The sequence below is a fragment of the Bombyx mandarina genome, chromosome A1 (genome assembly GCF_030267445.1).
Source record: "Bombyx mandarina strain Sakado chromosome A1, ASM3026744v2".
NCBI lineage: Eukaryota > Metazoa > Arthropoda > Insecta > Lepidoptera > Bombycidae > Bombyx > Bombyx mandarina.
This window is the reverse complement of record NC_143234.1, coordinates 14,846,899-14,873,048: the sequence shown is the minus strand read 5'-3', so window position 1 is coordinate 14,873,048 and position 26,150 is coordinate 14,846,899. Positions and strand designations below refer to the sequence as shown.

At 39.3% G+C, this 26,150-nt stretch overlaps 2 protein-coding genes across 7 annotated transcripts; one reads left to right on the top strand and one right to left on the bottom strand.

Annotated features, from left to right (window-relative positions):
- Positions 1-16,335, bottom strand: LOC114239255 (uncharacterized). Of its 6 annotated transcripts, none has more exons than XM_089739678.1 (4): positions 15,860-16,335; positions 3,879-3,944; positions 1,882-2,052; positions 1-282 (listed from the first exon to the last, which is right to left on the bottom strand). In XM_089739678.1, exons 2-4 carry the CDS (start codon positions 3,937-3,939, stop codon positions 68-70), a joined length of 447 nt encoding a protein of 148 aa, XP_089595804.1. In that variant the 5' UTR covers positions 3,940-3,944; positions 15,860-16,335; the 3' UTR covers positions 1-67. The 6 variants fall into 6 exon arrangements, with proteins under 6 accessions (XP_089595804.1, XP_089595803.1, XP_089595802.1 ...); XM_089739677.1 differs by lacking the exon at positions 15,860-16,335 and adding an exon at positions 4,678-4,749; XM_089739676.1 differs by lacking the exon at positions 15,860-16,335 and adding an exon at positions 4,577-4,668.
- Positions 13,820-26,003, top strand: LOC114240450 (pickpocket protein 28). The gene is made up of 10 exons (XM_028170994.2): positions 13,820-14,468; positions 15,438-15,680; positions 16,632-16,746; positions 17,610-17,764; positions 18,456-18,681; positions 18,908-19,175; positions 19,896-19,961; positions 23,037-23,220; positions 24,594-24,685; positions 25,654-26,003. Exons 1-10 carry the CDS (start codon positions 14,224-14,226, stop codon positions 25,782-25,784), a joined length of 1,725 nt encoding a protein of 574 aa, XP_028026795.2. The 5' UTR covers positions 13,820-14,223; the 3' UTR covers positions 25,785-26,003.
- The last annotated feature ends 147 nt before the right edge of the window (positions 26,004-26,150 follow it).

Here is a 26,150-nt window from a genome sequence, read left to right as displayed (position 1 = left end):
CATCTTCAAATTACATTTATAAACATTCATTTCAAACGTCTGAACCTACTGAATTCATTGTACGTTTCTAACGATAGAAATATAGGCAAGCTGCTAAAGCCAGAAAGAGTATCGTCCCGGACGTGGGGTCGGTGCTGTCTGCACTGTTGCAGTAGTCCGCGAAGCACTGACACACTATCTCCGCATGGTCGCTGTTGTAAACGGTGTAGCACTCCTTATCACCGGGGACCCAGGCGCAGTTCCTCGTCACGCGGATCTCGGAGTCGTGATGAGGATGGTAAACTGGAAATCAAATACGTAGCTTTGTTTTAAGAGTTTTTTTTTTATTGCTTAGATGGGTGGACGAGCTCACAGCCCACCTGGTGTTAAGTGTTTACTGGAGCCCATAGACATCCACAACGTAAATGCGCCACCCACCTTGAGATATAAGTTCTAAGGTCTCAGTATAGTTACAACAGCTTTCCCACCCTTCAAACCGAAACGCATTACTGCTTCACGGCAGAAATAGGCAGGGCGGTGGTACCCACCCGCGCGGACTCACAAGAGGTCCTACCACCAGTGAATTATAGCTATCCCCCTTACAACACGGTACTCTTGTAGCTGTTAATAGTGGTGGTAGGGCGCCTTGAGAGTCCGCAAGGGTAGGTGCCACTGCCTTGCCTATTTCTGCCGCGAAGCAGTACTGCATTTCGGCTTGCAGGGTGGGGCAACAGTTATACTATAAAAATGAGACTTAAAAATCATGTCTCAAGGTGGGTAACGGCATTTTCGTTGTCGATATCTGAGGATTCCGGTAACCATTTTACAACAGGTATGCCGTTAGCTCGTCCATCCATAAGTAATCAGTAAGCAATAAAATAAAAAAGGCTCTTATACGGGCCGGCAACATCGTCATCGACCCTCTCGGTAGGCAAGCTGTTCGGAGTTCATTTAAACTAAGCCACATCCATCAAAAGCAACACGAATTTCGGTCATAGTGAACGCATTGTTTTCAAGGCACCTCCGTTGGTCCTCAAGCCTCTAGGGTACTAAAAGAGATTTAGTTTATTGCCCTTGCAGGTAGCCGAGCATACGGCCCACCTGATGGTGAGTGGTCATGGTTGCTCACAGACGTCAGTAAGGCTAAGGGAAGCGCCAAGTCACAGAGTCGTTCACAAGTCACCAAGCTAATCTTCTTCTATGTATATAAAAATGAATTGCTGCTCATTAGTCTCGCTAAAACTCGAGAACGGCTGAACCGATTTGGCTAATTTTGGTCTGTGGAAGTCCAGAGAAGGTTCAAAAGGTAGATAAATATGAAAATGCTCGGAATTAAATATCAATTTTGTTTTTCCTTTGATGCGTCCCCCGTCGGACGGATTCCTTTTGTTTGTTTTGAGTTTATTTTATACAAAAGTTAAGGTCTTTTATTTATTGATTGAGGCACTGCGAAGTCTGCCGGGTCAGCTAGTAATTAATATAAATATTTTGAATCAATGTGGTCTCCGGTCACAAACTGAGGGGGGGCGTGAGTTCGTTCACCCGGCTGTGGAAATAAAAAGTGTAGGTTTGCCGGACATGTTTTACGCTTTAGGGACGATAGGTGGCATGTTGCAGTTGAAAGAACTAACACTACGTCTTTTAAACAAAAAAGATGTGTGGTGTCGTGGGACACCGGATAGGAACGAAGGTCCAAATAAAAAAATAAAAAATAATTACGAGAAAAAAATCGCGCTGTGAAATATCGTTGTGCGGAAAACAAGGCCTTATTCCACGGACTTTTTCTTAGGGTTTTAACTAACACATTTTTTTCGGTTCGGTCGCGCAGCAAAATCCCTATCTCCTCCAAGCCTACCGTAAGAAACTTCGTTCCAAAAAAATTTTTAAAGAAAAACGACTTACTGGTTTGGACGATCTTCCTGCAGAAGAAGTTTTGAGCAACCGGATTAGGTATCGCTGTTTCGCAGTGGACCACCGGTATAATGATTCCTCGCATTTCAGGATCGATATCGTTAACGTCGAGACAGGCTGAGTTATTAGCGCTATTACAATTGAAGCATTTTATTGCAGTGGCTGTAATTATTAATAAAAGATATGTCATTAAATAGCTCTGAATTATAGATTATGTTTATTACAGTTGATAATATTACTGGTGGTAGGACCTCTTGTGAGTACTGGTGGTAGGACCTCTTGTGAGTCCGCACGGGTAGGTACCACCCTGCCTATTTTTGCCGTAAAGCAGTAATGCGTTTCGGTTTGAAAGGTGGGGCAGCCGTTGTAACTATACTGAGATCTTAGAACTTATATCTCAAGATGGGTGGCACATTTACGTTGTAGATGTCTATGGGCTCCAGTAATCACTTAACGACCAGGTGGGCTGTGAAATACGCGGGGTGGTGGTACCTATCCGCGCGGACTCACAAGAGGTTCTATTACTAGTAATATAATATAATGCCTAAAGAATTTTGTGCTTTCTGTCATCGAAAATGGATTAATGATTGATAGATAACGATGTATTTGAAACACCACCACTCCAAGAATTAAGAGAATATGCAATATGGAAATAAATGCACTATAAATTTTCGACAAAGCCGCTGTTTGAACATCTCTGGTAATTTATGTTTTATGACATTACATATGCATGCTTGATAAATTATCGAGGTTTATTTCAGCAGCTTGCCGAGTTTAAGAACTAAAAACAATAATATTAATAATATATTTTTTAAGAGAACAATTAGAAAAGGTATGACGTAGTTTAGACATAAGTGGCGCGTCACTCATATTCAAATTAAAAAATACTTACTATACATAATATAATTTTTTATTTTACTTTTATTACTTATTACTTATTAGTACTTTTATTTATTACTTATTAGTTATTTTGACTAAGGAACGAATAGAAGGGTGGGGAGGGTAGGAGGGAGGTTGTGTGTTAAAAAATAAATAGTATCACTGTTTTGGGAAACAAAAATTTTAAAAGTAGCATATAACATATTTTGTTCAAACCACACAGCTTGATTCCTTACAATGCACACAAAATGCTATACAAATTATCGGTAAAGATTTGCACTGCACGTAATTTAACACAAATTGAATTAGCCAATGTTGAGGATGTAAGGTCTCGAGGGAAAGGGCAAACTATTCTCAAATTACATTGCCGCTTTACTGAATAATGACCAAAAACAAATAAACATATATTGCTGGTAGGGTAGAGTCTTGTGAGGCCGCACGGGTAGGCACCACCACTCCGTCTATATTTTTGGGTTTTTTCCTACCTTGAGAGGCTGTACCAGCGTTACCCTAGCGTGTGGGTGAGCTCTCGGGGCTCAAGCCGGAGGTGTTGCTAACACTGGCCCTAGCAAGGGCAGTGCTTCGCTGTATCTACCACCGAATCGGAAACGCGACACGATTTACGGTAGGCAGCGGCTTGGCTCTGCCCCTGACATTGCTGAAGTCCATGGGCGTCAGTAACCACTTACCATCCGGTGGTTACCATATCTTAACCGGTGGGCCGTATGCTCGTCTGCCTACAAGGGCAATAAAAAAAACCACTAAGAAGATCCGGCGAGAAACTCAGTGGACATTTTGCTGTGAAGCGTGAGCGAAGTAATGCGTTTCGGTTTGAACTCATGTCTCAAGTTTTGTGGTGGCATTTACGTTATTGATATCTATCGGCTCCGGTAAACGCTTAATTAAGTCTGCCTAAAACTACAGTTTCACAAAATAATACTGCTTTTCGTTTGCTTTTTGATAGAACTTAAACTTCTGATAATATACTTAAACAATTAATTGTCGATTGAAATAGCGTGTTTAACTGCAGAATCATCATGACCCGTATTCTAACCTAAAAGATAACCTATAAATTTTTATTATATTAAATTATTTAGCGTTCTACTTACATTTGTGAAAAAGCGATATTAGCGTCAGAAACGCGAAGCTTAAACGGCTTTTTTGAAACATCTTAACTGGAAATAAAAAGAAAATCAATCAATTTTAATTATTTCTACAATCGTTTTAAACGTTATCTTAGGTTAAATTTCAGGATGTTACGCAGCAAAAGTGCGAGGAGAAATAGAAACGCGTTAACCTTTTGATGTTAAATATTGTAAGTTGCCCTATTTTAGGGATGAACGGATGCTTTTTATTATATTATGAAACACAACGTCCTTTCTTTGTCCGATAAAGTACACGGACAACCATAATAATATTTGCTAGAGTCGTGTCGAACTATAGATAAATTTAATGGATTTTTTTTGAAAACCCTTTTAAATTTGTTACGATAAACATTTCAATTAGTTTGTAACACTGGCGATTACAACCATATACATAGAATAAACTATGAAATATTTTAAATATTCCATACATGTCTATATTGTGAACTAAGTGTTTAACTTAAATAAAAATAGCTAAATGAATGAATGTAAAAAAAAGTCGCTCGAGATAATTAATAATGTCAATTGTAATCCGAAAAAAGATATTATACTTCGCAAAGTCCAAAAAACTTCCTATTCAATTAAAATAGTCACATCGATTTTTCTTTGTCGCTCACAATAATAAAACTGTACCAAATTACCAACACGCACACTTCAAAACCAACCTCAATTTCAAATGAGATAATAATATTAATTTTTCGTTTCTAATTAATCAAGAAAGAAAAAAGATTTAATTAATAGTGTATTTAAAACAAATTTACTTAACAATTAATTTAACAAAATGAACTAGTGCATATCATCCGTAGTCGAGTACAACTGAAGTAAAATATACATGTATAAGGCATATACATGTATTTACTGTTTTGTTTCTGTCAGCGGTACTTAAGACACAATACGGTTAGATACAGATAACTCATTCATAATCCCGAAAACAATGACTCATTGAATTCACTTATAGCTTTTAATAGTGGTTCCTAATTTTCGATATCGAGTAGAGGGAACTCGTTCTCGTCCCCGTCAACTGACTGCCGGAGTCCCGCAAGGCTCCGCGCTCTCCCCGTTATTATTTAGTTTGTATATCAATGATATACCCCGGTCTCCGGAGACCCATCTAGCGCTCTTCGCCGATGACACGGCTATCTACTACTCGTGTAGGAAGATGTCGCTGCTTCATCGGCGACTCCAGATCGCAGTAGCCACCATGGGACAGTGGTTCCGGAAGTGGCGCATCGACATCAACCCCACGAAAAGCACAGCGGTGCTCTTCAAAAGGGGTCGCCCTCCGAATACCACTTCGAGCATCCCACTCCCTAATAGGCGCGCAAACACCTCCGCCGTTAGCCCCGTCACTCTCTTTGGCCAGCCCATACCGTGGGCCTCGCAGGTCAAATACCTAGGCGTCACCCTCGACAGAGGGATGACATTCCGTCCCCATATTAAAACGGTACGCGACCGTGCCGCCTTCATATTAGGACGTCTCTACCCTATGCTTTGCAAGCGAAGCAAACTGTCCCTCCGTAATAAGGTAACTCTCTACAAAACTTGCATACGCCCCGTTATAACGTATGCAAGCGTAGTGTTCGCTCACGCAGCCTGCACGAACTTGAAGCCCCTTCAGGTTATTCAATCCCGATTCTGCAGGATAGCCGTCGGAGCACCATGGTTCCTGAGGAACGTGGATCTCCACGATGACCTGGAGCTCGACTCTGTCAGTAAGTATCTACAGTCGGCATCATTGCGCCATTTGGAGAAGGCGGCACGACATGAGAACCCTCTTGTCGTGGCCGCTGGAAACTACATACCCGATCCTGTAGACCGAATGGTAAACAGTCGACGTCGCCCAAAGCACGTCATTACGGATCCTCCCGATCCATTAACGGTGCTTTTAGGCACCACAAGCACCGGTCACCGTCCTCGTCGAACCCGTCGCTTGCGACGAAGGGCTCGACGAGCGAATTAACCCCTAGACACAGCCCACTGAGTTTCTCGCCGGATCTTCTCAGTGGGTCGCGTTTCCGATCCGGTGGTAGATTCTGCGAAGCACTGCTCTTGCTAGGGTCAGTGTTAGCAACTTTCCGGTTTGAGCCCCGTGAGCTCACCTACACGTTAGGGTGAAGCTGAAATAGCCTCTCAAGGCTATCAGGATAGGTAGGAAAAAAAAAAAAAAAAAAAGGTTCCTAATATATTCCACTTTTCTTCTTGAAAAAAAATGCGGCATCTTCACAATGGGTCGCGTTTCCGATGCGGTGGTAGATTCTGCGAAGCACTGCTCTGCTAAGGCCAGCGTTAGCAACACTCCCGGTTTGAGCCCCGTGAGCTTACCTACTCGCCCGGTAACGCTGACATAGCCTCTCAAGACTATAAGCTTAGATAGGAAAGAAAGATAGAAAATTAATTTCAAGGCTTTCATGAAACTCTTACTATAACAAATTCAATTACACGAGTATTGAAGTAAATTGGTATTCATAAGTGCTTAATGTGTTCGCGCTCAATACCAGCTAAGATCCATTCAATTTAGTTAGTTACATTAGTAATGCATCCTTCTTGTTAAAAGTTTTTTTTTATGTTTGAGAGACTACTGGTGGCCCGGAGGCCTTTCCAGTTTTACCAGGACAGGTGGGCGAGTAAAGGCTCAGCCAGGAGGGGTGGGATTTGCTAACAGCCGCCCGAGCGCCTCCGAAGGAGACCTAATAAAACATTTGCAGTAAAAACTAAATTTGATGAAAGTTAAAATTTCTTAAACGATGAAAATCGTTTTCCTAAACATGATTTAACTAACTAAGTATTTGTTTCGTATTTTTCCGTAATGGATATGACACAATCGCATTTAATTGTTGACTTAATTGTGTTTTATTGGGACAATAATATTGTCTTCGTGCATAGATGCATCATTAATATTAGAAATGTAGTAATCATGGCCTAAAGGATAAGACGTCCGGTGCATTCGTGTGTAGCGATGCACCGGTGTTCGAATCCCGCAGGCGGGTACCAATTTTTCTAATGAAATACGTACTTAACAAATGTTCACGATTGACTTCCACGGTGAAGGATTAACATCGTGTAATAAAAATGAAACCCGCAAAATTATAATTTGCGTAATCACTGGTGGTATGACCTCTTGGGAGTCCGCACGGGTAGGTACCACCACCCCGCCTATTTCCGCCGTGAAGCAGTAATGCGTTTCGGTTCGAAGGGTGGGGTAGCCGTTATAACTATACTGAGACCTTAGAACTTATATCTCGAGGTGGGTGGCGCATTTACGTTGTAGTTGTCTATGGGCTCCAGTAACCACTTAACACCAGGTGGGCTGTGAGCTCGTGCACCCACCTTCTTTCTTTCTGGTCGTTCCCTCAATGCTGAGGATCGTGACTGTATGTCAATCTTCTCCACTCGGTGCGGTTCTGCGCCATATGTACCGCTTCCCATATCTGGCCTCCAGTCACCTCCTTGAGTTGGTCAACCCATCTAGCTGGCGCTCTTCCTCTAGCGCGCTTCCCCTCCATCTGTCCGAGAATTGTGAGTTTCTCCAGGCTGTGCAATGAGGATCGCATTATGTGCCCAAAGAAACTCCGGATCCTTTCCTGGCACATAGTCAGCAGGCGCTTGGTGACCTTCAACTCTTCGAGGATGGAGACATTGGTTCTCATAGCTGTCCAAGGAATGCGTAGCAGCTTTCTCCAGCAATACATTTCAAACGCCTCAATCTTTTTGCGTTCCTTTTTCCTGAGACACCAAGTCTCCACCCCGTACAGGAAGATAGAGAAGACCAACGTACGAACCAGACGCATCTTAGTTACTCGGCGAATATTACGGTCTTTCCAGATTTTATCGAGGCTAGTCATGGCACTTTTAGCCATCCCGATACGGCGTCCGATTTCTTTCTCGCAGTTACCACGGTTAGAGATCAACGATCCCAAGTATATAAATTCCTCCACTTTCTCATAATCCTTGAGTGCATTTGATGGACTTAAAACTTGAGCTCTGTCCACCGTCATCACTTTGGTCTTAGAGCGGTTTATGTGCAGGCCAAATTCAAGGCTCACTCTCTCTATTCGCTCCAAGATCGCAGCCATCTCGGTCTCGCTGGCTGCAAGGATTGTTGTATCATCGGCATATCTTAGGTTCGTGATCTTCGTACCTCCCACCGTAACGCCGCCGTCCCAGCCATCAAGCGCCTTCCTCATAATATACTCGCCGTAGAGGTTAAACAGCTTCGGAGAAAGTATGCATCCCTGACGGACCCCTCGTTCTGTATGGAATGTTTCAGATTGTGATTCATCCAATTTCACAAAGCTCGACCCGTCAAGGTACAGCCTCTGGACAAGGAAGATAAGGTGTGATGGCACGCCCATTTCCGACATCATCCTGAACATGAAATTCCATTTTACGCAGTCAAATGCTTTGGCATAGTCTATGAAGCACATCACAAGAGGTTTATTGAATTTGCGACATTTTTCAATGAGTAGACGTACGTTCAGTATCTGTTCTCGTGTTCCTATTCCTTGCACAAATCCTGACTGTTCCGGAGGAATCTGTCTATCTATGTTGGCGGCCAATCTCTTGTTCAAAATCTGGAGCATGATCTTACTAGCGTGGGGCATGAGGGAAATAGTGCACTATAAATAAAAAAAAGAAATATCAAACTAATAAATTTTACTGGTGCTTCTCTGAATTACTAGCGCTGTGGCATTAGTTACGACTAAGAACTATTAAGTACTGTATAGTGTGACTGAACAATCTTGAGCATTTTGAACGACTTAAGATACAATGAGAATTGGATCAAGCATTATTTAATTGATATGTTCATAGCTGATGTTGTTAACTTTTACACTAAACTTTTATTCACTTATCACTACATAGTATAAAACAAAGTCGCTTTCTCTGTCCCTATGTATGCTTAAATATTTAAAACTACGCAACGGATTTTGATGCGGTTTTTTTAATAGATAGAGTGATTGAAGAGGAAGGTTTATATGTATAATAACATCCATTAAATAGTGGGGAAATCAATAATAAATTACAGTTTCCGAAGCAAAGTGAGGGCTGGTCGCTAGTTTACTATAAACTGTGTGCGTAGTGTAAGTTTTTTAACGTTCTCGATAGCGTAAACGAACGAACAGGGTCATCGTAGCCCCTTACCGGGGCACAGAACCGGCCTCGGGGTGAAACCTACTACCCGGGCAGAAGCTCCCTGCCACTCAGGTGTAGTGTGCAGCTCGCCTAACCTTATATTTGTAACTGCACACACTAAATTAGAACAGTATTACATGAATTGTCGACTTGAACAGTTCTCTTTTATTTCACCTACAACACTCCAATACACAGGGCAGGGGTGAGGATAGCGTAAAAGTTAACTCAAATTTGTATGCAGTTGGGACAGCATCCCTAGCGGCAAACGTATGCAAACGTTCCAACTTCAAAACTTTTACGTTATCGAGAACGTTAAAAAACTCGCACTAAGAACACAGTATACAAAATGTTAAAAAGTCCCTTGTGCCAAAATAGTGAACCTTTTTATGACATTTGTTCTTTTCATCTCATTACTTACTTATTAAATAATTTTACCTTACTATTTTTCTAGTCTAGTCTAATCATACTTGCCATTATTTACTTTATACATCATTTAGGTATTCCGTTATGGGTAAATCTCCAAGGACAGTGAATGATTGTTAGTCAAAGAAAAGGATCAAATTATTGATGTCTAGTATAAACAATAATGGCCGATTTTGATAAATGTGAATGAACGTATGTGGCCAGAACTGACCCTTGAAACCTCAGCATTCCACATATTTAAAGTACAAACAATATCTTGTGATAAGACTATGAACATGATAAATAAGATCTTATTTCGTTGCGTTAAGAACGTATTTCGAACGATGATTATTAAACTCATCGTTTACATAAAATTAATATGTAGAGCACAATAAATATATATATATTTTATATTAATTTACATCATTATTGTAGTTGATAGAAAAATAAATACAAGAAACACTAATTAATATCGTGTTAATGGGAATGATATTGTATAGTCGTATCGCGTGACGTTCTTACCACCAGTAAATATGTCGTACCACCAAAAAGCTGTTTAAGGTCTTCAATAACGACTTAAGATCACGGGCTGTGAGGTTGGAACCAGTCGGCAACCTTGAGTGAAACCAATTATGGAATCTTTACTGGTGGTAGGACCTCGTGTGAGTTCGCATGGGTAGGTACCACCACCGTGCCTATTTCTGCCGTGAAGCAGTAATTGGTTTCGTTTTGATGGGTGGGGCAGCCGTTGTAACTATACTGAGGCCTTAGGACTTATATCTCAAGGTGGTTGGCGTAATTTACATTTTAGATGTCTATGGAGTCCAGTAATCACTTAACACCAGGTGGGCTGTGATAGATTAAAAGTTTACCCGAGTGCTGAAGACTTGAAAGCTATGATACATCATTATCCATTTTCACCGAAACTGGCGCCAATGTTGTATCACGTTTAGCCAATACTTTATTCCGGGAATATAAGTGAATTTTGTATTCAAGTCACTTACACACCGACTCAATCCCGTAAACAAAACGATAGACAGCCGATATACTGGTATACTCGTAAAATTATTACACGTTTATAGTTATATTTCACTAGAATAATATAAATAAATAAATATAAATAAATATTTACTAACAATACACGCCACGTTAACTGGTCCTGTGCTAAGTTCGTAAAGAACTTGTGTTACAGGTACCAGATAACGGAAATAAATATAAGATTTTTATTATACACATACATATATTCAATATACATCCATAACCCTGGAAAAGACATTTTATAGTTATCATACAAATATCCTCCCTTGGCGGGATTCGAACCTGTAAAGAAAAACACGTTCACAGTCTTGATTTAATCAAAATATTTTCGAATCAAAACTATCGACCGATCTTAAGACGCTCGCTATCTTTCTGGTTCGGGGTTCCAGCCTCAGGTTTTGTGAAGTCGTCGTGGCCTAAAGGATAAGACGTCCAGTGAATTCGTATACAAGGTATATATTCGTAGGCAAGGTACCATTTTTTTCTAATAAAATACGTACATACTTAACAAACGTTCACGATTGACTTCCACGGTGAAGGAATAACATCGTGTAATAAAAATCAAATTCGCAAAATTAGAACTTGTTCTTTATGTACGATACTTGGTACCTGATTTGAACATGCAAGTTTTGTTTTCAAAGTGGTATTTCTAAAGAACATATAGATAGGTCAAAATACTTAGATACTGTTTGTTATTTAACACAATCCTTTACTTGCGATATTCGATCCCGACCTTTGTTAGGCTTCAGGACATTGGCCCTGCAGTGAATTATGAGTCTACATATCATAGCAGATAGGTAAATTTAGATTGCCACTTACCCATACCGTATTAACAGAACAGTAATTAGTTAAAATAATTAGAAAGAAAAAAGAGAAAGAGTTAAAGAGAAAGATTTGTAAGTAATTAGAAAAATTCTGAAACACAAATAAAAAGTCAAGAATCACTCTGGTTTTTGAGGCCTATTTGGGCCAATCGAATTAGAATTGCGTAATTCTGAAGGTGCCGATGTCGTTGCCAATTAAATTGCGTATAAATCAATTAAAAAAAAGAAAAACTGATAACAAACAACATCTACAGTTATGTTGTTTGTTATTGGACATTTTGTTATCAGTTTTTCTTTCTGAAGCAACTTGCGACGACTTCCACGTGATTTATAAAATTTCGTTAACAGATAGTTACATCACGACCAATTAATTAAGCCCCCTTTTCACTATCAATTTGTTTGAAATTACATAACACATTAATTCCGACCCGAGTCCAAGAATAATATGTTAATAATATTTTACACGTGAAGTTTCCTTGCACAAGTTTCTATCTCGTATGTGCGTTTCCGTCATACAAAGATAAGAAGCATAACCAAAACAGTGGACGCTCTCAAATATGCACAAAGATTAAAATTTAAGTGGGCTGGCCACGTAGCACGACTCGGGGATGGGAGATGGACATCTAAAGTAGCTGCATGGGACGGTCCACAGGGCAAGCGGCGCGTCGGTAGACCGTCCACGCGTTGGAAGGATGATATTAGAAAAGTTGCTGGACTACACTGGATTTAATTAAATATGTCGCCAGAGACAAAACAAAATGGAAATCTTTGGAGGAGGCCTTTACCTGAGAGGGGTCCATGCATATAATATATATATATATACTAAATATACTAAAAAAAATTAAATGTAAAATATAAATATGTAAAAATTGCGTTTCCAGCAGGAGACGATTCTAAGTTAGAGACGTTCTTTGATGTTTCTTTAATTGTTAAGTACTTAGTTTCTCAAAGCGGATAGTGCGCTTAATTTTACGTATCGCGTAGCCTTCATCTGCTCATTTACCCGAATAAAATAATTACCCCTATACTTTTTAAGTTAAACAAAAATGAAATAAAGTGTCTTCCAGTCTTAATAATTTACAAAACTTTACAAAGCTAATTTGTAGTCGTTACGAAACATCGTCCAATGATCCAAATTGAATTCGTTTGGCTTTGAAGATTAAAACTCTTTAGATGGGACAGGTTAATTAAAAACGAAAACTCTTGACGGACATTCGATTTTTATTTCTTCGGTCGAATTCGATTTAAGAAACTGATAACTTGATTTAAATTTAAGCATTCGAGGAGAATCAATCCCGTTTATAACAAAAGCAATTGATATTGATTTTCAAAGTCGCTACGTTAAAAGACAAAGTGTACATATTATTTCCGAAATCGCTGTAATATATTTAAAATAGTCGACTGGATATTCAGAAATTAAACATAACTGTATATTCTGTAATGAATTAGTGCGATACCAATATCAGCGGTTTAAGTATTTTACCAAAATTTATTAGCTTCACAAATTGATGTGTTCTTACCGTATACATATATTTAAAATTTTATAGAAAATAGATTCAATAATGTAATGTGTATTAATTAATAATATTATATTACCAAGTTAATAGCTCATGGTCATATAATATTGTATAAAAGTCGATGTGTGTTTGTTTCCAATATACTCCAAAACGGCTGGACCATTTCTATGAATCAGGAAATCTTCAAATTAACCCAGCGGGTGATGGGTGATCCTGAGAAGTTTGCTTGCGCTTGTATAAGCATCAAATCAAAGATCGGTCAGTAAAGTAGGTTGGGTTTGACTAGTATAATTGAGGTTTAAAACAAACCTTACCTTAGAAAGTATAAATAAATAAAAAGTCACTCTTCGTAGATATGTGTATATTACCGCGAATTGAAAAATATAGTGGCCTAACTTTTCAATCTGCTAGCTTCGATACAGTTTGCTTTTCCAATCGGAAAAGTTAGAATTGTCAAATAGTTTTGTGAATATGAAGTTGAGATGAGTTTCATATCAAAATAAATATATTCCAGGTTTCCAGATTAGGTTTTTGCGTCAATTTTCCATATTCGGAGTCGTCCACCCATCTAAGCAATAAAAATAAATAAAAGATAATAGTAATTAATCGAATGCCACACTACCAATACTGCTAAGTGCATCCACATAATTGTCTACTAAAATAAACTGCACTTAATGTGTCGTTTATTAGGCTTGAATTGACTGCTCTACACTCCTGGATTCACCCGTATAACGTTTATTCATCAAGACCTTTTTCATTCATTTTTACATTTCATATTCATTTTACTCTGTTTTAATGCGCATATAAATTTCATATTAGTTTTACGTCTTTATATAATGAATTTGTATATATTTTTTTTAGAAAAATGTTCAAGGGCATCCTCCACGTTAGTAATAGGTAAGTTAATGTAATTGTTTAATGTATTATATTGTGAATATATTTTTTTTCCTTACATTATTCGTTAGATTAGTTTTTGTTATTGTGTTATTTTGTCATAATTGTAAGGAACGTTGTTATACAAATTCAGCACTATATTTCTTGTTTTGTCGTGCGCACATAACTTATGTTGCAAGCCAGATTTTGTTTCTTTTTATTTGTGTTTTCTATGTATCTTTAGCTTGTGATGTGTATTGTGAGCCTAATAAAATAAATAAATAAAGTATGTTTTTACTGCAACATATCGCAGTACGTGCCCTATTTGTATTAACATAGTTAGGAATTTATTAACAATTTTACGGAGTGCTGCGGCTAATTGTTCTGAACTTGCAATAAAAACTCAACGCTTCATCTACACTATGGTCGACTTCATAGTGAACTATGAACTTCAATAGTGTGAAGACAAGGGATAACAATACATAAAGAATCCTAATTGTACGCATTAAAAATATTAATAAGCCCAAAATGTCAACAAACAAAGTTCAAGCTACATCGAAGAAAGATATTTCGAGCACTATGTACTTCGGCGAATTTTATATGAAAGATTACAAGTATATCAGTCCGGAAGCTGTGAACAAACGAAGGAAAATCGACGAGATATTAATCAACACTGCGAATTCAGCAGATAAATCGTTTCTTCAGAAGTGGTTCAGTGAGATCTTTAGGGGTGTTAAGCAGTTCTTCTATGAGGGATCGCTGCACGGAGTCAAGTTAGTGTCAATCTTTAAATACTTAAAGTACTACGAACTATGTACCTTGAGACATCAGGTCGAAGTCTTCATTGCATTACATAACGGCCATATATTTTGAAATTCTTTGAAATTTCTAATAGTCTGTGAATTTATATATATATCATTATATAGTAAATATCAAATGTTATTAAAGCAATAAGTTCATTTAAACTAATATATAAATCTACAGTGGTTTGTGCGGATGTTCCGTTATAACTACTGAACCATGCATTCGATTGACTTGAAACTTGGTATCCATGTAGAAAATACATGTACTTAATGGATAGGCTAATATTTTTATGAGTGTTGGACTCCCTAATAATAATGACAATAAATAATAATGTTAATTTTAAATGCCCAGCGAGGCGGGCGAGTACGGTTAGTATTTATATATATTATAATTAGTTATATTCTTGAAAATTTCTTATATTCAATAATCTGGGAAAAAATAAATGCTATTTTTTATAAATCCCCTGGCCCACAATTCATGAATTAGTGTTATGTACTTACGGCTTTTTTTGTCAACGATCACACAAATTAATATTAAAAGTTCATAAAGCAATAAGTTAATTTAAAAGACAGATGAATAAGACAATAAATCACATTGTGGTAAATAAAAACCTGCGCTATTTGCGCAATGCACAATCTTCAGATATATCTTTCTATACCTAAGATATTTAAACGGCCGTCTGGTGTAGTGGTAAGTGGTCACTACACAAGGGGGTCGCGGGTTCGAATCCCGCCAAGGGAAGATATTTGTATGATACATATAAATGTATTTTCCAGGGTTATGGATGTATATTAAATATGTGTATGTGTATAATAAAAATCTTATATTTATTTCCGTTATCTCGTACCTGTAACACAAGTTCTTTACGAACTTATCACGGGACCAGTTAATGTGGCGTGACTGTTAGTAAATATTTATTTATTTATTTATTTTCATAGGTACATCTTCGAGCCTTCGTTCGGAAGAAAGGAGAAGGCTACCTGGATCATAATAATGGTGATCAGTATCGCAATATGCGCCGTGAACATAATCAAATTGTTCTGCAAATGGACTTCGACTCCATTCGTAAACGTTATTGATTCTGTACCGACTCCGATCTGGGCCGTGCCGTTTCCTACAGTGGTCATATGCCCACATTTGCACGTAAAACTGTCTTCTTTTAATGTGACCAAGCTTAGTGGGTGAGTAGTACCTTAAGCATTTAAAGACACAATACTATTCTAAAGTAAGGTTGATGATTAAAGTATAAAAGTCATTGTGATTCTATTAATGTATGCTATTTCCACCGTCGATAAATATTTGCACTCAACCGATTTATTAAGGCAATTCGCGCACTATATAGACTTTAATGATACCATACCAGAAAACCTTCCATCTCTCTCTCTTCCCAGCTACTGTCCCACATGGTGGTGGGGTCCTCACTTTAGTTCTCCACTTCGCTCTGTCTTCGACATCCTCGTCAGCAACATTGCATTCCCTTTTGTCCTTCAGCACTACATCCTTCCACCTTGTCTTGGGTCTAGCTCTAGGTCTCTGACCGGTTCCGAGGTAGTCAGGTGGCTTCCTTTTTATGTGACCATACCATCTCAGTCTACTCTCCTGCATCTTGTCGGTGATGTCCTGTACACTGAGGCTTCCACGCACGTACTCGTTGTGGATTTTAACGAGTCTAGTCACGCCGCACATCCACCTTAGCATCTTCATTTCAGCAAGTTGAATGGTATGCACATTCCTTTTGGTTGCCGCCGATGTTTCTCTGCCATACATAAGACTAGGCCTTAAGAAAACCTTCCATGATATATGTTATACACTAGCAGTATGCATTGAGAGTCTATAAAGGTATATTATATCTGTAAATAAATAAAATAAAGTAGAGGTGGTTACCGTCATTCATGGCATGAGTACCTCAGGATACAGCTGAGTCGCTGATTACCTTGCAGAAATATTTTCAAACCTCGTCTGATAAAGGACCGTCAAATTCCAACAACTGTTATAAAAAAAAATAAAAAAAAATTGTCAGTCCTACAACAGTCTTACAAAGCTTAACCGACCAAATGAACGATTTTTTTGTTAAATAATGAAAGAAAAATGGCGTTCAAAATGTTTACGTAACGAATATTTTTGGTGCACAGCTTAGAAATGTTCTACGCTTCTCTGGTATGTCCTCGCATGGCGAACAAGAGACGCACAATGGAACACCGACTTGATCAAAATCAATTGAATCAATTGCTGAGATTCTTAGTAAAGGTTTGTTTTTGTTTTTGAGAGTTGTCTGGTACCGCATTTTTTAATCTAAAGAATTGCAAAGGTTGTTTATTCTTACTTAAAAACACTGATTTAAAAGCTTCTTCATTTCATTAATAGATAGAATGCATGGTCTTATGTCATGGTTAATTATGATATTTTGAATTCTATAATAATGAAAAATGAATCATTTTTTCAAATTATGTATTCGACTATTTAGAAACTCAACGAACCAATGAACGTAGTTTCCCATTTTTAATACTTTTATAATTCAAAATGACAATTAATAATTTAGTTTTCTCGGAGGATATTCGTAGTAGTATTAATAAAAGTCTGTATAAAATTACTGAATTTAAGATTTAAATTTAGTTTACGATTATTGTTTTTCTTTTGTTTTTTGATTTATAGAAAGGTAGCCCGGTCAAATGCTATATAGTTAATTAATGGAAAACACTAAAATTTATAAGAATAAGTGGAAAACAGAAAAAAGTGGCCCTTAATTGTTGCCTCTTTGTCTTTTTATATATAAATTTACTCAGAGTATAGTATATGGGTGTATTACTTTTCTTTAAAGGTTCTGGTGCCACTCATATCATGCTCCGGTAGTATCAGTATCCATTCCTAATTTTCTACCAAACTCCATGCTTCTTAATCCCTTAGTTGAACAATTAATGAAGGCAGATGGTATTTCAAGTACCTATTTCTGTGGCAAGTCGACCGTTTTAACAATAGGAGAAACACAAAAATAAATTTTCAATTACGTTGTAGTGTGACCATGGGTCTCTTAATAACCAATAAGTCCACGAAAGTTACGTATTATTCAATCTATCAACACACAGCTTTGATATTTTTTCCTGTTTTCGTAGGGATCACCCAGCTGTACGGACATCGTCAAAACCTGCAACTGGCCAACTCAACATAATAATAAATGGCACACTGAAAACTGCTGTGATATGTTCCAGCCTATATTCACCAACTACGGACTCTGTTTCGCATTCAACAGCCTACCCCTGAACGGAATGTAAATATTATGAAGATTTTGGCTATTTAGTTTGGCCCAAAATAGCACTAACACATCTCTTTCGGCGGGTGCCGTAAATAGCACTAAAATAGTCAACGGAGAATTGACAACAGTTTACTACGAATGCTTTTTTCCGTATCTATTCGCTGGTAGCCCAAGGGACTAATCTATCTTCTCGCGGACGGGTAGGTGAGCTTACGGGCTCAACATGAAAGAATTTGCTAACACTAGCCCTAGCAAGAGCAGTGCTTCGCAGAATCTACCATCGAATCGGAGTCGCTATCCACTGAGAAGATCCGGCAAGAAACTCAGTGGGCTTTTCTATCGTCACAGACTATACTTCTTTAATAATACTTCTTTAATCACAGATTTCGCCAAGGCTACACTATACACAAATAATATCAAAGACAAACAATATTAATCTATTCTTAATTTGACCACAGACTTTAACGATAAACATTTGTCTATTGCTAAGCCAATGTATTGCAATCACCAACCGGCATCTACTGCGGATCTAGTATATTGTATACCCGCACGGGTAGGTTCCAACGTCCTGCCGATTTCTGCCGTAAGCCAATCCTGCAGTTTAGATTTCTGGTGTCTATAAGCTCATCCGATAACGACTTTACATTAGATAGTCCGAGAGTCCGTTTTCGATTGAAAGACAAAACAATTCAAAATGCTTTGACAGGACGAACAGCACACTGGCTTGGCAAAAATCTTTTAATCCACAATCAGCAGCGAAACCATTACTGTGGGGCTTAGATGTCGGTTATCCTAAGACATTTCCACCAGACGTCAATATGCAACCGCTGAGGGTAATGGCATCGGGAGAGGCTAACGGGTTGGGTTTAGAACTGTTTTTAAATACAAGCGAACATCAATATGCTTGCGATGGAAATAGCTTGGGTTTCACGGTAAGCAAAGCATTATTTTTATTATAATATGTTTTTTAATTAGATTTTTCTAAAGGCTTTAACAATGTTTGGTTACGAACCGATTTGCGTGTGACAATGGTAGTATCAGTTTCAGAAGTATTCTTACAGTATGCACTTCCACCTATAATTTCTCAAATTTCTATACTTTTCGTAACCTTCCAACGTTTAACTATGAATAGGGCTTTATCAGTAATTGTCTCTTCAGGTCTTGATAAGCTCTCCAGCTGACCACGTCTACACCAGCACCGTACTCAGAATCCCAATGGACAGAATGACCACAATCGAAGTGTCGCCAATAACCTACAAGACCGATTCATCTTTAAGGTCACTAGCCCCGTATCAGAGGCAGTGCTCCTTTCAGAACGAGAGAAGACTTGAGCATTACGAATATTACACTGACAGTAACTGCCAGCATGATTTATTGGTGAAGGAGGCTCGGAGGATGTGTAACTGTGTACTCTTCAACTGGCCAAGTAAGTATGGAGATCGCCTGGTGCTGAATGGTTAACCGAGAATCACAGCTTGAATGCCACTACTCAACTTGTGACGTGTAAGTCTCAATTTTATAGTACATTACAACGGCTACCGTACCCTACAAATGGAAATGCATTATTGTTTCACGGCAAAAAATAGGATGGGTGGTGGTACCTTGTGGACTTACAAAACGCTTTACTACTAGTATTTAGAAACGTATATGTGTACCGCCTGATGTTTACGAGAACCTTCCTTGGCAAGGTTCAAGGAAATATTCAGCAGCTTGTTACCACTGATGATAGCTACACTTGATACCACAATCAGTTACTTTTCGATAAACAACACTTACTACTGTATTCTAATTATGAATCATTATGACAAATGATTCTGAAAATTGACAATGTCTGGTAAAAACCTTCTCAGCAAGCAGGCCAAGCAAAGCAAATGCAAGTAAAATATGGCCATGAACATTTCACCTACAATTAATATTTCATTTTGTAATACGTGTACTATATCTTTCTTGGAATGCTCACTTTTATTTGGAAGTAAAATTGATCTTTAAAATCGCCAAGAAAAAAGCAATAACATTAAAAAAAGTTATTCAAAAAGTAAAAAAGTTTTAACAAAGTGTGCCTCTATGATTTTAATGGTTTCACTTAATGCGGTACACATTTTAGTTTTGTACGTAGGCATCATAGGTAGTTAAACTTGTTTTTCAGGAGTAAGTCTGCAGGAGTCAGTCTGTTCGACTGATGAGGATTTCCAATGCATTACCAATGTAAACGGTAAGCACTGTTTTGTACTTCTTAATAATCCATATATATAAAAATGAATTGCTGTTCGTGCTCGCTAAAACTCGAGAACGGCTTGACCGATTTGGCTAATTTTGGTTTTGAATTATTTGTGGAAGTCCAGAGATAAATATGAAAATGGACGAAATTAAATAAAAATAACAATTTTGTTTTTCCTTTGATGTGTCTCCCGTCGGACGGATTCCTTTTGTTTGTTTTAAGTTTATTTTATACAAAAGTTTATATAATTAAATTTAAAGTAATTTTTAAATTCGGTGTAGAAAACACTTTTATATTGGTTAGGACGTATTGTGAGACCACATGGGTAATTTATTTTATATTATTGTTTAGATGGGTGGACGTGCTCACGGCCCAAATGCTGTGAAGTGGTTACCGAAGCCCATAGACATTTACAAAGTAAATGCCGCCACCCACCTTGAGACAGGAGCTCTCAGTTTTAACAGTACAACGGTTGCCCGACCCTTCAAACCGAAACGCATTACTGCTTCACGGCAGAAATAGGCAGTGTAGTGATATCTACGCGTGCGGACAAGACGTTCCACAACCAGTCTTATTCCACCTATTCTAATATTATATAATCTAATTCTATATTCTAAAATAGTGATAATACTATAATAATTATATAAATTAAATTAATAATTATATAAATTATTATTATCACCGTCTTGCTGGTTCTGCTTGCTGGTGCAAAAAAGACAGTATGTTTTCCGGTTTGAAGAATGGCGTAGACGTTATAATAACATTATAATTATAGTTATAGAATACAATTGAAATTTCGACCTCATATCTCAAAGTGGTATTCATTTTGTATGTCATGGCCTCATCCACCAGGGTTCTATTAAAAAAACAAAGAAAAACGGTGTTTAAACGTCTTTTAGGGACCAAATTTTCGAAATAGCTAATTAGCGAATATCGTTTATTTACCATAACTCGGCTTAGTTAATAAAGTTAAACTCACGTCCTTGCGGATCCATCAGATCCAATAACTCTTGCATTAGATACCTTCAGCTCTAACACTAGCAGCAGGCTTAGGGATCCCGGTAACCGTACTCGTCGAACTCGACAAAGAGGTCGACGTGCAACCTTTTTTTTTTTTTTTTCCACAGGAGAAAATCGCCCGATCCCCACCCGCGCGGCAGGTGGGGTATGTGGGAGTTGAACCTCACTAAAAACTCCTGCCGTTCACAACCGGCGCCCTACCTCGGACCGGGCCGGAGCCCAGTCGGGGCTATTGAGACGGCGGGACAGGGTTGACGCAGAGCACATTACATCCATCCCACCGTCCCACGGACGCCGGACCGGCGGCCGCCAGCGACACGACCACCGGTTCCCTCGTTCAGCGGGCCGAGAGCCCGCTTTGATGGCACCGCGTTACACCTTCCCCCAGAGCGGTCGGGAGAACGCGGTCTACCATCACCCGGCTTCCTACTGCGGGTGAGCGTGCAAAGCACGCCACCCCACGTCTGGGTCTCTCCCCGCACAAAACGGGTGGGACCCCTAGCTCTTAGGGGGCCAGGTCACGGATACGACCCCGGTCCCGACCCCCTGCTCGGCGGCGGCGGGTTTCTGCGTAGTGAGGAGAGCTTTGCCTCACTCGCCCCGCCGCCTCCTTCTGCGAGATGGTGCACTCGCAGAAGTCGAGCATAGCTTTCCAGGACTCATCGCCGCCAAGCATCGATGCCACGACGCCAGGCAGCGACAAGTCAGGTCCTATCTTTGCGACCAGGACACGGCGCTGCACCTCCCAAGCGGGGCAGACAGCGAGCGTATGCTCCGCCGTGTCCAGGTCGTGTCCACAATGGTGACACCTCGTCGTCGGCTCAGCCCCTATCCGGCGCAGGTACTTCCCGAAGCATCCGTGCCCGGTCAGCACCTGCACCAGACGAAAGTTGAGACGTCCTTTGCCACGATTCACCCAGTCATCAAAGACTGTGTAAACCCCCTCGACGGTCCGTAGCCCCCACGTGGGGTTGGCCAATCGCCTCGACCACGACTCGAGCACGGACTGCCGAGAATGGGCCTTCCGCGCCCGCAACTCACTTTCGGGGAGACGCGCCACGCCCCGAGCACGAAGCTCGCTGCGCCACCGATAGTTGGCAGCGAGCGACTTTGCCTCCAGCTCCCATGGCGGCGTCCCCGCCAACGCACACGCCGCCTCGAAGGAGACGGTGCGATATCCGCGGATGACCCTGATGGCAACGGTGTGCTGCGGCCGGCGCAGGAACCGAGCCATAGTGGCCCGGTTGCGCGGCTCAGCCCATTCAGGTGCACCGTACAGGGCCATCGATAGCACCACCCCCGCGTAGAGGCGGCGCACAACCTGATCCGGTCCTCCAATATTCGGGAAGACCGGATTGATGAGGACGGCCGGCTCAAAAAACCGGCCGTCCTCATCAATCGGGGGACCAGCTGAGCAAAGTGAGCACGAAAAGCCCACCGGCTGTCCAACACGAGACGTGCAACCTAGCCCATGCATCAGCTCGCTGAGTTTCTCGCCGGATCTTCTCAGCGGGTCGCAATTCCGATTCGGTAGTAGATTCATTCGCGAAGCAGTTGCTCTTGAGTTGTTAGGTCTCCTTCGGAGGCGCTCGGGCAGCTGCTAGCAAATCTCACCCCTCCTGGCTGAGCCTTTGCTCGCCCACCTGTCCTGGTGAAACTGGAAAGGCCTCCGGGCCACCAATAATACTTCAATCATAAAAAAAGTTAAAGTATTTATATCTGCTCTCTTAACTAATTAAAACTACTTTTACGGTTTAAGCTCGCGTTCCTTTTGTTGGTAATTAATTATATTATATCCGACGTTTCGAATACATTACGGTCAGTGAGCGTGGCCACATAAACCGTGAGTTTTAAATCGGAAAAGTAGCTTTTGATATTTCTACGACTCGTGAAAACTAATGCTATAACTATGTCATAGCTATGCCATAACCATGCTATAACTATGTTATAACTATGGTATAACTATGGTAATAACCATGCTATAACTAAAACTAGTTTCAACTTAGATTCTCTAGACACTGATCGTAATACGTGAACCTTTTCATACAGGGAAAGTTGAGGAACAATTAATTTACGCTTATTACGCTGACAGCGAAGAACGGAGAGAGCAACGGGAACAATCCAAATCTTGTCATCCTTCTTGCAATGATGTGATCTACTCCAGCCAGGTGTTCTACTCAGACCTTATTAGAGACTACGGCGATGGTTCACCTCATTGGGGAATTCCGGGCCAGTAAGTTCAAATTTTAGTTTTAAAATCGTTCTATTCTATTGTATCAGCCCACAGACGTCCACTGCTCGACATAGGCATCCCCCAAGCCTCGCCACAACGATCGGTCCTGCACTGCTTGCATTAATATGTATATCTATTTCTGCCGTGAAGCAGTCTTAGCCTCAGTAAGTCTTGTTCATAGCAATGTGAATGCTTTAGTCTGTCTTAATAAGCGAGGCTAGAGTCTAAAGTACTGTCCTACGGCTCAAATCGGAACACTACACTTTTTGGCAGAAACATGCTTTGCAACATGCATTACTGTTGGTAGGACGTCTCGTGAGTCCGCACGGGTGGGTACCACCACCCTTACTATTTCTGCCATGAAGCAGTAATGCGTTTGAATGGTGGGGCAGCCGCTGTAACTATACTGAGACCTTAGAACTTATATCTTAAGGTGGGTGGCGCATTTACGTCGTAGGTGTCTATGGGCTCCAATAACCACTTAACACCAGATGCGCTGTGAGCTTGTCCACCCATCTAAGCAATAAAAAATAAAATAAAATCTTTTTATTAATTATCCACAATTACCCAAAAAAAACCTAAGCTTAAACCGTAAAAGAAATTTTAATTAATTTTGTTGAAATCAGATATTAATCTATAACTTTATTAACTAAACCGAATTAAATAAAAATAATGATATTCGCCAATTAGACATTTCGATAAATTTGCTTACGATAAAGTCCTTACGGGCAAATATTCCAGAATGACTTAATTATCCAAATGATTCCTTATTGCTTATTCACATTTTGTAAAATGCAAAATTGAATATTGCCAAATTTAAAAATAAGCATGCACTTGTCTGCTGCATTCTAAGTAAGCATCGCTAATTCTATTTATTATGTTCCTTATTGTCTTGGAATTCGATATACTTGCTCGTAGAGTTGTCAGGACGCGTTTCGTCATAGTATCAACAATAGGACGGGCACATACCTGTAATTCTGCTTATTTGTCTATTAATTATATTATTTTAACCAGGTAATAGTCATGCGTTCTGATCAGAATTGTGTAACTATACTGTACAATAAAAACTCGATATCATGTCTAAAGGTAACACATTCATACTATGTTTGGAACAGGTGAGTTCGAAAGCTTATCACTGTGCCTAGTGCGAGTTCTTTAACGATCTCGATCACGTAAACGTTAACTCGAGTTTGTATGGAGTTGGAACGTTTACCTGCCTTTGCCGCTAGGGGCGCTGTACCAACTGCATACGAGTTTAAGTTAACTTTTACGCTATCGAGAACGTTAAAAAACTCGCTCTAATCACACTGAGATTCTATGCAATAAAAACAGCGTACATTTTGATGACACGTTTTTTTTTTTTATACATACAGAAGTGAAGTAACCCAGATCAACGTGCACTTTTACGAAGACTTCTTCCTGGGCCAACACCGCCACGCACAATACGACGATTATTACTTTGCAGGCATGTTTCAGATTACTGTTTTAATAACAAACAACAACAAACAATCGCAATTTGTAAAAAAATTCGCGTAATAAACTCAGTCGGCTTGTTTTTCATATTTAATTTCTTTTTTTTTCGTGAAGAGTAATTTTAAAAACAAAAAGATATTGACAGAATACTAATTGAGAACGTTGGAAGAGAGCACTTCGCTCCCACGCAGTGACATCTATCAAAAAATCTTTGACCTCATAATACACAAATTCCACTCGGGAGCACGTGTCAATATTTTTATGCGTAGACATGAAATTAAAATAGTAAACTCAGATTGAAAAGCATTGTGTTTTGTGTATTAATATCACGCTATTAACATATAAATATTTTTTCCCTACCCAATTGACTGACAGGTGAGTTGGCTCAGGGCCACAAAGAATTTACTGACACTGGCCCTAGCAAGAGCAGTGCTTTAAAAGTAATGGCTCTATGAGAATGTGGATCGGTGTGAAGTCATGAAGTATTATTAATATTTTAGAATTTACGATTTCCATTTCACCACTTTGTTTACATAATTTTAGAGAGAAAACACAGAGTATTTTGAGAAATGGCCTTTCAAGTGGTTGCCTAAATCTCTTTCAGAAGAATCTGCGTACAGATCTTCCTACACATGTTCAGATTAACCAAATTCAATTATCGAGCAGTATGCTTAGTGCGAGTTTTTAACGTTCTCGATAGCGTAAAAGTTAACTCTAATTTGTATGGAGTCGGAACAGCGCCCCTAGCGGCAAACGTAGGCAAACGTTCCAATTCCATACAAATATGAGCTAACTTTTACGCTATCGAGAACGTTAAAAAACTCGCACTAAGCACACTGAGCAATACATCTTTTTCTTTCTATTGCTGTATCTTTGACATTTAGATTTGTGGAAATCCTTCATAATACTATGTTAGAGGATTTTTATACTGGTTCTTATTATTTCATGTTCATTTTTCAGGTGCTATTGGGGGACTGTTGAGTCTATTCTTGGGCTTTAGCATCATCAGTGTCGCCGAACTTGTGTACTTTGTAATCTTACGTCCTGCTTATACTATTTTAAAGGAAATGTATTATCAAAGAAATAAATAAGTTTACGAGCTTTTTACATAAAGTTTATTTATAAACTCATTAACGTTTATTTACATATATGCCACTTTATTTTTGAGCTTTTACTCACACTTTACTAGAATAGATAATTAAGTTGTTTTAAGCATATTCGGTGAGCATTAATGTACGCTTAAAATAAGTGAACAAATATAATCAGTGACGTTGTATTATAACTTATTTAATTCTTTAATAAATATTAAACAAAACGAAAAGTTATTTAAATTAAACAAAATAATATATTATGGTAACATTATACTCGGAGACTGCAGAAGAAACGCCTCATCGAAATGAATGACAAAAATTTTGTAATGGCTCTTACTGGTTAACAGCGCCCCTAGCGACAAACGC